The 12,865-nt window shown below is 44.1% G+C and overlaps 1 protein-coding gene across 1 annotated transcript in view; it reads right to left on the reverse strand.

Annotated features, from left to right (window-relative positions):
* The window catches only part of DNAH11 (dynein axonemal heavy chain 11), a 195,634-nt gene that overhangs the window by 2,876 nt on the left and 179,893 nt on the right, over positions 1-12,865 (reverse strand). The window contains exons 76-80 of the mRNA XM_036327931.1: positions 11,866-12,057; positions 8,136-8,255; positions 4,023-4,268; positions 1,940-2,122; positions 1,749-1,864 (exon numbers count right to left, since the gene is read on the reverse strand). Of these exons, the coding sequence (XP_036183824.1) occupies positions 1,749-1,864; positions 1,940-2,122; positions 4,023-4,268; positions 8,136-8,255; positions 11,866-12,057 (857 nt within the window). The remainder of the gene's footprint in view (positions 1-1,748; positions 1,865-1,939; positions 2,123-4,022; positions 4,269-8,135; positions 8,256-11,865; positions 12,058-12,865) is intronic.

Here is a 12,865-nt window from a genome sequence, read left to right on the forward strand (position 1 = left end):
AGAGACCCCTCACATGTGTCCGGGTGGGGAGGGGAAGGCTGCGATGATTGTTACTAGACGCGTGTTGCTGGGAAAGGCAGAGAGAGGAGTGGAGCATTTGACAACAGCCTTCCCACATGTGATAATTACCAGAAAGCAGGAAAGGTTATTGTAAAGTTGTTTCATCCATCACATGCCTGGGGTTTGAGAAACTGCTGTTTTTACTCAGGTCCTTGCCTCTCAGCAGCAGTTATGCAAGGGAGGACGTGCCTGCAATTTACCTCTGAGGAAGCATGAACGTCTTTGATAAAATTAGGAGACACGTGAAACCTTGAGTTGGAGGATTAGGGAATGTTAGAGATGGTGGGGAAACAGCACAGAGAAGACAGCCCAGCAGAAAAGCCAGCAATGCAGTTCTCCAGGGTGAGGGCCACTCCAGTTGGCCCTGGATTTTTCTGGGACCTGGTTTGGCTCAGAGTTGCAAGGGAGGCAGGGCCGAATGGGAATCCTCCCCACGAACCCCCTGCAGGAAAGGTCTGCCTGAGACCTGGGGCACCAGGAGGAAAATTCCCGCTAGCTGAGAACACGGCCCAGTGCCCTGCCCCATGTTAAAAACCCCTGATGTAGGGAACATACTTGAGGCTCTATAACACAGCAAAAGGGCAAAGGATGGGGAAAGCAGGGATGGAAAAAGACTTTAACAGGTTGCTGCAGAGGATAAATACTACAGCCAAACAATTTGCAGTAAGGTTTTTTTTTTTTTTAAAGGGAGTGATTCCTTGTATAAACAAGGTCAAGGATTAGAAGTGATTGGGTAAGGAAAAGGAAATTAAATCGGAAGAGCTCAGAAGTAGAAAAAACTTGTAAAAATTGAAGCAAAAATGATGTAGCATAAGGTAGAACAATTTCAAAAAGCAAAAAATGGAAATAGAAATATTGAAAATAAGATGAAATTTGAAACAACAAATATTTACTAATAACCATCCTAGGAGATTTGAGTTCCAGCTCAGGCAGCTACCAACCACAGACCATTTGTAGCTCCTACTGGGGGGTTCTGGCCTGGAGCAAGCAAAGTCTGAAGCTGGAACTACCAGTGGCAGTGATGGTGAACCTTTTGAGCTCAGCGTGCCAGCATTTTGAAAAACCCTAACTTAACTCTGGTGCCGTGTCACATATAGAAATTTTTTGATATTTGCAACCATAGTAAAACAAAGACTTATAATTTTGATATTTATTTTATATATTTAAATGCCATTTAACAAAGAAAAATCAACCCAAAAAATGAGTTTGCGTGTCACCTCTGACACGGGTGTCATAGGTTCGCCATCACTGACCTGTGGGTTGTTTAGTCATATAAGCCAATAAACTGTTTTATTTAAAAACTGAAATTACGAGTCTATAATGACATGAGAGAAATTTCAAGTTGCCTCTCGTGGCCATAACAACAATTCCCCCAGTGTGGGAATTCTATTATCTGCATTTTTCAGATGATAAAATGAGAAATCAGGTCAGATATTTTGTCCAGGCTCAAACAGCTAACAAGGAAGAGGTCGAATTTGAATCTTGCTCTGATCTTGACTTTTAATCCATTTTTGCTTTTGAAGTAGGCAACACGTTAGGGAAACGCAATTGAAACTGGTGGTAGTTTGCACACTTACTGAGTTTAGTCACAAAGCACAACCTATAGCTCTTTTGGGCTGAATACTTCAGAACAATGAACTAGCATGGAGGCAGACGAAGGCAGTGGGAGCCTGGACGGGGCAGCTTACCACTGGGCCAGGCCGCAGGTCGATGGGTAAGCCAGTTTGCTCCACGTGTCTGGCACCGTGTCGTAACTCAGCGCGGACTGCTGGGCTTCCACTGCAGGTGTCGGCGTCAGCTCCCCCTTACGTGGAGAAAGAGACCGCCTCGTGACTACCTTCCGACGCGGGGAAGCCAGCTCTCACCCCCTTCAGCTTACCTTCAAGCTGAGGTCTAACTGCTGGAGTGACACGTGGATTTCCCGCAGGAGGAGGTTCATCCTCTCACATTCTTGGAAGCAAACAAGAACGTAGGGGCTTCTGTTTGAGGTTTTTTGCATGATCTCTGCCATGTTGAACTCTTCTGGGAGTTTCTCCAAGATGTCATCCAAGATGTTCTTCACCTTAAATCACGAACACACGAAGATTTAGCTCCTATTTCATTTTTGGTGACAGTGACTATATAGCTTTGTTTGCTGTTAAGTCCCAGAATATATCATACAACTCTCCCAAAACACGAATGCATTTAAAAAATGCCTCCCACTCCCAGGAGGTGGGCATTCCCAGGAGTGGCAGTGCCAGCTGCCGCCAGTTCCCACCGGGAGGAGCTACTATTTGCAGTTCATACAGGATTAGCATTTAGGGAATAGAAGAACTGTCATCAACTACACTTCATTGGTACGTAAAAATGCAATCGGGAAGTAGAACCCCAATGTTTAGGCATATTACATTTTGTAACATGTTAATTCAAATACTCATTTGAAAAGTCACACAAACCAAAAATGTCGTTTAAGCTTGAGCTACTTCTGATGACTCTGATACTGCCCTCTAACATATCTTAAAATTTGGGGAACAATTTGGTCAACATTTTCAAAAAGAAGGTCTCTATCTTCTCTTACTGTTGCCCTGAAGAAATGAAAGATTTAACATTGGAGACAACGGATGTGTGTGTAGTTCTCTGAGGTGCGTATTTATTCTATCTAAGCCACTTTACTGAGCTGTGGAAAACCAACAAATACCTACAATGGACAGAAGACCTGAGTATTGCCTGTCTTCAGCCTCAGACACTTTCCCTCTTTCCTTGATTTCTGAGATTACTGCCTAGGGTGCTGACACCATGCTTGCAATTTGCTTTAGCACTCTGGCAGGTAACTTGTCAGGTTCTGAAACCTTAAACTCATTTATAATAGCGGTAGAGAGTCTGAAACACAGGGTAGTCTGGAAGTTTGGTAAAAGAATGGCCTTTGGAATCAGCTCGAATTTGGTTTCCTTCACTGGCCCTTTTTAGCCGTTGGGCTTTGGGATGTCGCGTAAGCTTATCTCTGAAATAAGGATCCGGATACTATCCTGAGCACTTTCTTTAGTGCCCTGAGTAAGCACTCAATAGATGGTTGTTGCTACAATCTTTTTGCCTATCTGGGGCGTTGAGGCATCTTTACCTCATTTGCTTTGCATTTTCTGGTTGAATGATCAGCTTCCTTGTTGGAAAGACTGAAATCCAAAAACTAGATGAAAACCTCGTCTACCTCCCTGCTTCTATACACAACTATACCTTTCCCCAAATGGATGAATTTTTACCTTGTTCATTTTCTTTAAAAAAAAAAAAATCTAACATTCACATGGAAGCTGTTAGTATATAGAACATAATACCCTGCAACACATCCTATAGGTTCTAAATTACAAATAAGTTTCCCAACAAATGGCCTTATGGCAATAAGTAATTGAAAAACTTTAAGAAATAACACTGAAAGTTCCTGGGGCCTTGCTATAATACGATCTGATGGCTAGTGTGCTAACATTATGTCCTTTACTCCAGTGGATATTTTGGGGAACCACCTTTGTTTATGGACAAAAGACTATACAAGGGTGTTCATGGCTGTGATACACATAATAGAGAAAAACTAGAAACAACCCAAACGTCCATCCTACACAGGGTTAAAGAGCTGTACATTGGTCAGTGCACACATGGATGAAACGCACAAATGTAATGTGCAATGGAAGGAGCCACACATTGAGCACATGGCTGTATGGCTCTGTGTGTGTCTGAAGTTCAAACGCAGGCAAAGCAAACCTATGGTGATAGAGGTATGGAGAGCAAGGTTACCCCTGGGCTGGAGGGGAGGGTATATTGACCAGTAAGGAGCATGAGTAGCCTTCTGGAGTATTGGAAATACTCTGTATTTTGGTGTGGGTGGTTATACGGGTATATACCAAGGTAAAAACCCACGAAGTTGTACACCTGGGTCAGTGCACTGCACTGTGTATACATTAGGCCTCAACAGCAAAGACAAGAAAGACCCTCACCTTGTCTTCTGTGGACGGCTCCAGCTCCTGGCTGACGAGTGCTTTCCTGGGCTGCGTCTCCAGCAAAGTTCTGAAGAGAGTGTTGGACGTCACTGTCAGAAACTCTATTTCCGCGTTTGGGTGCAGGCCGTACAGCGTGGGGCTTTCTGGAGGAAGCGTCTCCTCGACGTACTGGTGGTAGCCGGAGTAATCTGATAGGTTAGGGGGCGCTGCAAAGCCTGGTGCCAGCAGAAGCTCATCTTCAATCTTCCACCACAAAGGAGAAATCGGTTATTCTACACAAAAGGGGCATCAATCAGCCCTGGCTGGTACAGCTCAGTGGGCAGAGCATCTTCCCACCCACTGAAGGGTTGCAGGTTCGATCCCCAGCCCTGGTCGGGGCTCATGGGAGGCAACCAATCGATGTGTCTCTCTCATGGATGTTTCTCCCCTGCTCCCTCTCTCTAAAAAAAAAATAACTGGGCATTCATCTTTGCTTCCTAAACACTGAGAAACTGCTAAGCAGTCCCAGTACACCACTGGATAGCAGGCTCTCTCAAAATATTTCGCAGCTCTTTCATAATTGACCATTCTGCTCTGTGGATGGCACCGAGATGACCTCTGGGTGAAGCATAGGCACTCGATCTTGTTCCCGTAAACCTCTATGTTGTAAAAACTGCTGTTTGAAATTTTCTACTAAACATAGATGGTCCTTTGCTCTGTGAATTAACTCTGCTATTCTTGGCTTCTGTAAACATGCTTGCTTGAATAATAGGGAAAATAAGCTCAATTATCTGGCCTTGCAAGCCGCTCTGCTGACAGAAGGGTCTGGTCCATCGCTGGTTACTCACATGCCAGGTGTCTTTTAGTTACCTGAGTTGTGTTGTGCTTAAGGTTACTGAATGGTGCTATGCTCAAAGTTACAAGCTTCCTGCAAAATATCTCCCAGTACATAGGGCTCTTTGTAAAACCTGCAAAAGGTCCGGAAGCCCCATATTTAGGAGACAAAGAAACCGGGAGAGTATAAAGGGAAAGCTTCCTCCATGTTGCTTGGCTCAGACTCTGGCGATAACTCCTCTGAGACTACCCGCATAATAAAGACTCCAAATTTGGCTTACTGATTAAGGCGTCCTCTGTTTAGCTCACTGATTTCCAATATAACATGGGGAGGAGTCCAAGGAACACACTTGAGGCAAATCCCTAAGAAGACTCAGTCTGAAGTTTGCCTGGGGCAGCAGGATACACACACAACCAGGGAACAGCTGAGCCGCCCTGTTTACTGGCCACGTGGACACATGCTTCCAGTCCTTGGTTCTCCCAAACAGCCCCATTTTGCGTAACCTGCCCAGGCCGACGTCTGATGTTAATATTAACTCTGACTTCATTTCAGCTATGCTTTCCCAGGACACACACTTTTCATAGCCCCGCTTCAAATGACATGTTGCACGTGAACTTTATGAACAGGGACTTGAGTTCTCCCTCTGCTTTCAGGACCCTGCAAAGGCTTCGTACTCAAGGAGCTCCGTGAACCCTGCTTCAGCCCAGGCCTGCCCCCTGCCCACTCCAGGGCGTTTATGAAAAGCTGCTTCCTGCTGATGGGCCTGGGTCACACAGCTCTCTCCACGTGGCATCTGTCTTGCACGTGGGGGAGGGCCGTTTGAAAAGACTGTTATGCCTGAAAGAATCAAGAGTTCTAAACAGACATTGCTCTCGAGAAGATGCTCAATACCATATTTAGGGAAATGCAAGTCAACACCACAACTCCATACACTTCACACGCACCAGGAAAAGGTAAAGGATATGGGCAGTAAACGTGTTGGCAAGAATGTGGAGAGAATAGGGTCCTCATACATGGCTGGTGGCTACAAAATGGTGCAGCCACTTTTGGAAATCGAACCGGTGACCCTTCGGTGCACAGGATGATGCCCAAACAACCGAACCACACCAGCCAAGGCTAATTTCACCAAAATAGTTTTTAAAATATGACAACTTTCAGGTAACTAAATACCTTATTTTGCAGAAGTAGTTTAATGTATTACTTGTATTGCATTGCCAAGTACATGCTGCACATGAGAGAATATTAATAATTTCCTAACTTTGAGTCACTCTAAGGCTCACTGCCATCAGGGAACCCTCCCTGAGTGCAGATGCATTTATCCAACCAGGAACTCACCCATCCTAACAGGACAATGTCACAGAGTATTCTGAGCAGCATAATTGAAACCCCGTGTCATTGGTTGCTTTCTGGGCATAGTCCAATCCAATGCAACCAAAGATACCCATTTCCAAATAAGTTAACCAATGTGAGAAGTGGCAAGAAGACCCCGGCAGGTGCTGAAGTGTTAGATCAAGTTCCCAATACTATAAACAGCATGAGCAGGAAACGTCTGCATGAGAACAGAATATCTGGGTCCTACAGCCTCTGCCACGGAGTCACCCTGGCTGGATCTTCCTTTGGTGAGTTGAACAGGTAGGTAGTACTGTCCAGAGAGGATGTGAGATTGCAGATGAAGCCTTCCCATCCCGAAAACCTCGCCAGATCTGCACCAAAATTTTATAAAGGGCTAGCACACTCCTGGAATGCTCCCCCCCACCCCCCAGGCTCTATCGTCTGTATTTATGTTACAATTATTTGAATGGGAGTTCAGACTTGTGAAGGTTAATGGACGGTCTCGCCTGGCAACAGTAATTCGCTCCTTACCCTCAGGCCAGAGCCAGAGAGAAAACATCAGTATGAGCTTCTCACTCTGCCCCCGACCTCCACCATCATGCCAAGAAATCAGCCTCCGTAAAGGTCACGCTCTACCCCAGTTTATCTTTCCCATCTCCATGGTAACCTGCTCCAGACCTCTTCTGAGGAGTCACTTGGGTTGTGTTAGATTGAAAGTGTCTCTTTGACCTGTGAAATTCTGCTCACTTGGAACTCAGGAAAGACCAGGAGACTCACCGGCAAGAGAAACTAACATAAGGAATGGTCACATGGCAGGAAATTACACCCCCCCCCCCCCGCATTGTTCCCAAATTGTTTAACATGATGAAAAGTAGTAAAAAAGAACCTGTGCCCCATTTTCTAAATTAGACTGCAACACACCCTGTTTTCTAATACACGATTATTTCTCAAAGGGGACTCAAGGAAGGTGATCGAAACTACAGAATGTTTTTATGAGACGCAGTCCTCAGAGAAATGATAAACAGGAGGTTGCTCAAACTGTTTTTAAAAAATGGCACTGCTCTAAACACAGTTGGTGTTTTGTCCGACTGGGAGTCGAGATAACATGATGGAGCGCTTCTGCGGTTTCCAAGAAATAACCATGCGATGGCCATGAACTTGGAAACCATTTGAGAGAGAGAGCATGGGAGAAGTGTGGCCACTGCTCACGGCTACTTCACTGTGCGAAACAAGGACTGGGTCCTTTGGCCAGAAAGCACAGCCCTGGTCATGAACCACATGGGTGTTTGGTCTACACAGACCCAGGGTTAGAAAGATGAGAAATGGGCAGCGGGTGTCTCCTCTCTCAATGCCAGTACAGGCGTGCTCTTCCCATGCCTCACAGAAGGAAGAGCTGGGTTTCCCACCACATTTCTCCTGAGCATGTATTTAGTCAGGGGTTAGTGGTTAACATTTAGAAGACTCCCTGGCTTCTGTGACAGGGAAAACGGTAAATTTCACTAATTTCAGAGTCATCCAATTGAAATCAATACACCCGTCTTCAGGCTAGAGCGCTTGCCCATGTTCACTGAGTGACCTGGGGCCAACTACTGGGTCTCAGTCTTTTTGTCTATAAAATGGGGTAACTGCCAGTTCTGCATACCTTACCTGCCTATTCCAAAGGCCAGTGAGTCAGTGTGTGTGCGATTGCTTCCCCTGGGCACAGAAACCACCTGTCATAACACAGATTCTGATCCTCTATGTCTGGGATGCGGCCCAAGACCCTGCATTCCGAACACATTTCCAGCTCCCATGAAGGTGAGCCAGAACACATTCACAAAAAGCCAGGAATCCTCAATAACATTTAAGAATTATTTACACAATGACATTTTCAGAGTTACATTGTAGCCTCCACATATATACCTCTCTGCAATAATAATTCTTACCAGAAGTTTCTCCTTAGTGAATTTTTAAAAATGTCTTACCAGAGATGGATTCATGAATTCCTCTAAATACACCCGACACAGCCTGCGATCCCAGTCATCTGTGATGTGGCCCCCATACATGATCTCACCAAAAAGATAGCGGAGGTCTTCCCATGGGACCTGGGGGGGAAGATCACACAAATGTTCACTTCCAGGCCCAGGGCATCCCCATGTGTACACTTGGTACGTGACATGGGGGTGTCCTCCCAAGAAACACATTTTGAATAAGTGGTACCCAAAGTAAATGGCCTTAATATGGTATGTGATGATCAATATTCATCATTTTTTAAATCGATGAAATTAAAAAGTCCACATACAGACCTTGAGCATATTTTGACCCTTCTAATATTTTCTGTTGATCTTAGCATGTTTTGTTTTAAATGTCACATGTAAAATTGCTTATTGTAATAGTTCTGGGCAGAAAATGAAATGGACCACTTAACACTTTTAATCAAGTCTTTCATAACTGTCCCCCATGAGGTTGACCAGTAGTTTTATCCTATTTCCAATGAGCCTTGTACATGATTGAGATAGAAATCAAGGGGAGAAAGAGAGGAGTTGACATGATACATATATATATAGTATTTTTTCCTTTAGGGAGAGAGGAAGGGAGGTGAGAAACATCAATGTGAGAGCAACATCTATTGGCTGCCTCCTGCACATTTCCCACCCGGGATCGAGCCTGTTGACGGGCGGCAGGCACATGCGCCTCTTCTAACACAATGGCCCCTCAACCCCCGCCCCCCCAAACACCCCCACCCCCCACAGGCTCACGGCTTGGAGCACTGGCCTTGTAAAAGACCTCCAGAAACTGTCCAGGTTTCTGCACAGACTTTCTTGAGAGAGTCATTTCCAGTGTTTTAATACATTCAGTGGAAATTCATTAACACTGGGCTTTTTATGCAGATTCTAGAGCAAACTGAATCAGTCCTAGAACATGTTATGCAGGGGGAGTATACACACACAAAAGCTCATCCAAATATCATGAGAGGGTATTGGCTCACAGGGCCTTGGACATACGACATGTTTTTATGATCTAGCTCAGGAAAAGAAAACCCCAAAATAATTTGAGTTGGGGTGTAGTTTGCATGCTGTCAACCTCCAGAAGTTCATGCAAACCAACCCCCTTGCCACGGATTGATTTGAGGGCTTGTTTATGGCACGACTGGCCTGCCTACTAGTTTAGGGGTTGTAACTAATGACTGTGCCATGTTTTATTCAAGAAATCACTCTGTCTCCTCTGTATTTGGCCTCGCAGTGGTTTGCAGTCTCTCTTTGCTACCCTTTAGCTTCCTCTGGGTTTGCAAAACATGCCAGTTTGTGATGAAGCCTTTCTAGACAGGAACCTTTATACCCTCGGGGGCAATATACCGCCTCCCAGCAGTTCAAGTAAGAACTTAATTATAGCCTTCCTTTGTTGCATGATGTGACGGAACAAGTAAAATTGCTTCAGCTAGTCCAATGTACTAGCTACAAGTTTATGTGAATTTGAATAAATGAACCTCAAATATGTCTCTCTTTTAAGCCGATTTGATGTGAATGAAAAAAGAGAAGGGACTAGACTGTACCATGCTCTCTCTCTCAACCACCCCATGGACTACCTTCCATAAAAGACTTCTTAATTTTATTTCTCTTGCTGATTACATTTCATTCACGGCCGCTATGCATCTTACCATCCAGTATGTATCTCCCTCAAGGTTTTAATCAGCTAGGGAGTCTGTCCATTTTAATAACCAATTCTCCTTCCTCAAATTCTGATCTGCATTTTACAGATTCCTTCCTGAAAAGGGTGTCTTGCACAACCAAACTATGTGCACATTTTAACGTAATTCACCAATGCTTGTCACTTGCTTTGCGATGTGTAGCAAATGACTCAGGTCAAGACATCTGAGAGACAAGCGAGTGTGTTAAAAACCTAAGGTTGGCCCTGGCCAGTGTGGCTCAGTTGGTTAAGCAACATCCTAAGCACTGATAAGCTTGCCAGTTCTATATCCGGTCAGGGCACATGTCTGGTTGCAGGCTCGATCCCGGGTGGGAAATGCGCAGGAGGCAGCCAATAGATGTTGCTCTCACATTGATGTTTCTCACTCTCCTCCCTTCCTCTCCCTCTAAAGGAAAATATACTATATATATATATATATATATATATATATACACACACACACACACACACACATATGTATATATATATGTATATATATGTATCATGTCAGCTCCTCTCTTTCTCCCCTTGATTTCTATCTCAATCATGTACAAGGCTCATTGGAAATAGGATAAAACTACTGGTCAACCTCATGGGGGACAGTTATGAAAGACTTGATTAAAAGTGTTAAGTGGCCGAAACCGGTTTGGCTCAGTGGATAGAGCGTCGGCCTGCGGACTGAAAGGTCCCAGGTTCGATTCCGGTCAAGGGCATGTACCTGGGTTGCGGGCATATCCCCAGTGGGAGATGTGCAGGAGGCAGCTGATCGATGTTTCTCTCTCATCGATGTTTCTAACTCTCTATCTCTCTCCCTTCCTGTCTGTAAAAAATCAATAAAATATATTTTAAAAAAAAAGTGTTAAGTGGTCCATTTCATTTTCTGCCCAGGACTATTACAATAAGCAATTTTACATGTGACATTTAAAACAAAACATGCTAAGATCAACAGAAAATATTAGAAGGGTCAAAATATGCTCAAGGTCTGTATGTGGACTTTTTAATTTCATCGATTTAAAAAATGATGAATATTGATCATCACATACCATATTAAGGCCATTTACTTTGGGTACCACTTATTCAAAATGTGTTTCTTGGGAGGACACCCCCATGTCACGTACCAAGTGTACACATTCTGACAGTAGTCAAATCACCTTTGAAGTGTGAAAAAACCTGGATAACAAAAATCGTGACAATGGACATGAAAGGACATAAAACAGTCACTTGTACACAGGGAAATGGATGAGTTGTTTTAAAGGCCTCTTATAGAGAGTGTGGCCTAGAGCACGCCTGGGTTCTGACAAATATATCTCAAATTTCACTTAATGGAAAAAGTCCCCCTTCTGAGGACTAAGCCAGAACATTCTTACAAATGGCTCCTTTCTGAAGTGCAATCGTTGGGTTTATAAGAGTTTACACAAATGTTCTTGATGAAGCATTGCCGTTCCCATCTGTAAAACACATTTGAGCTACAAAATAAAATCATTCATCTACCTTTAACTTCAAATCAAGGGGAACATTACTGGGAAAGTCACAACAAGGTGGCATCCTTAATACATAATAATGACATATGCAGGAAATGCACCATTATTTATCCTGGTGACGCGCTGTAAATTGCTTCCATCATCAGGACTAATTGTAGTGATTATTAATGCAGTGTTATGAACTGTCAGAATTGCTGTATGTAATTACATTTGTGCAAATGCTTCATTACCTGCCTAATGAATCTGGCATCCATGCACATGTAAACCACTGTTTTTGTTAACATAATGAAGGACATTCTTTTTTTTTTTTTTTTGCACGAAGCTGCTGATGTAGAACTGGTTTGACCTATCTTCCGAAATCCAAGCATCCACACTGCCAGGAAACCTTTGATCTGGTTTATTTCACACTCAGCAGATGATGCGTAGCGAGTGTCAGCCATTTCAATAATAGCTTCCAAAGAGAAATTACGGTCCGTTTTGATAGTGCCCAAAGCCTGACAGATTCAACCCACGCCTCGGAAGAGGTTATCTGCCCACTGGCACTTACGTTCGGGTTTGCCTCTAGGTAGTTGTAGAGGACGTCGGCGCAGATGGTGAGGTCCCCGGGATTGAAGGGATAGCGGCGGCTCCAGCCCTGGGGGCCGAACCTCAGTCTCCCAGCAACACAGGCGTGGAAATAGCACAGGGCGAAGAGGATGCTTTTAAACTCCTGCTCCTTGGAGCACACTTCGAGTGTATCCTGGGAGGAAAGGAAAACGTTCCATTACCCACCTATATGGTTTCCAAGGGCAAGGGTCCGAGTTCTCAATGATCCTGTGAAGGACTTGGAGGGAGATGTGGGATAGAGATGACGTGCAGTTTTTAGCAGGGTGTGTCCTAGGAGAGCATCGCAGGAGACTGTCTGTTTCGCATTTGCCAGTCTGCTGATGCAGGAGGAACACCTTTCTTTTGCTTTAGCTATTCTTCTGAAAAGACAATGCATTTTACTATACTGCTTGACATCATTCCCCCCTGCAAAACTATCCTTGTCAAAGTTGGGTAACAAATATTTAACTCCAAATACTATTTGTCCCTGGTTTCATCGTGATACAGAATATATGGGCACTGGGCCAGCCATCAAAAGACTACTTCCCAGCCACCCTTGAAGCCAGATGCACTACATAACCAAGTTCTTGCCAACAGAATTTGAGCAGAAGTGATGTGTCTCACTTAGTCCTCTATTTAAAAGGAAATTGTTTGCCTTGGTTGTCGCTCTTTTCCTTCTGTAGGCTAAAACTAGTGATGGTTGGACACTCATAGAAGTCAGATTTAGGACTAGCAGAGGCACCCATCAGCGTGGGTGTGTGGCAGATCTCATGGACAGAACTGCCAGTTATATATGAGAGAAATTACCTTGTTTGAATCACTATAATTTTGTGCTGACCTCCACAAATACAATCACCAAGACCAATGGTTTCCTTCCAATGAACTAGAAATAAAATTCATTGCTGGGATGATAGAATGGCATGTAGAAGATTAAAAAAATATATACCCCCTAGACTAGATCT

This window comes from Myotis myotis, unplaced genomic scaffold (genome assembly GCF_014108235.1).
Source record: "Myotis myotis isolate mMyoMyo1 unplaced genomic scaffold, mMyoMyo1.p scaffold_m19_p_11, whole genome shotgun sequence".
NCBI classification, from domain to species: domain Eukaryota; kingdom Metazoa; phylum Chordata; class Mammalia; order Chiroptera; family Vespertilionidae; genus Myotis; species Myotis myotis.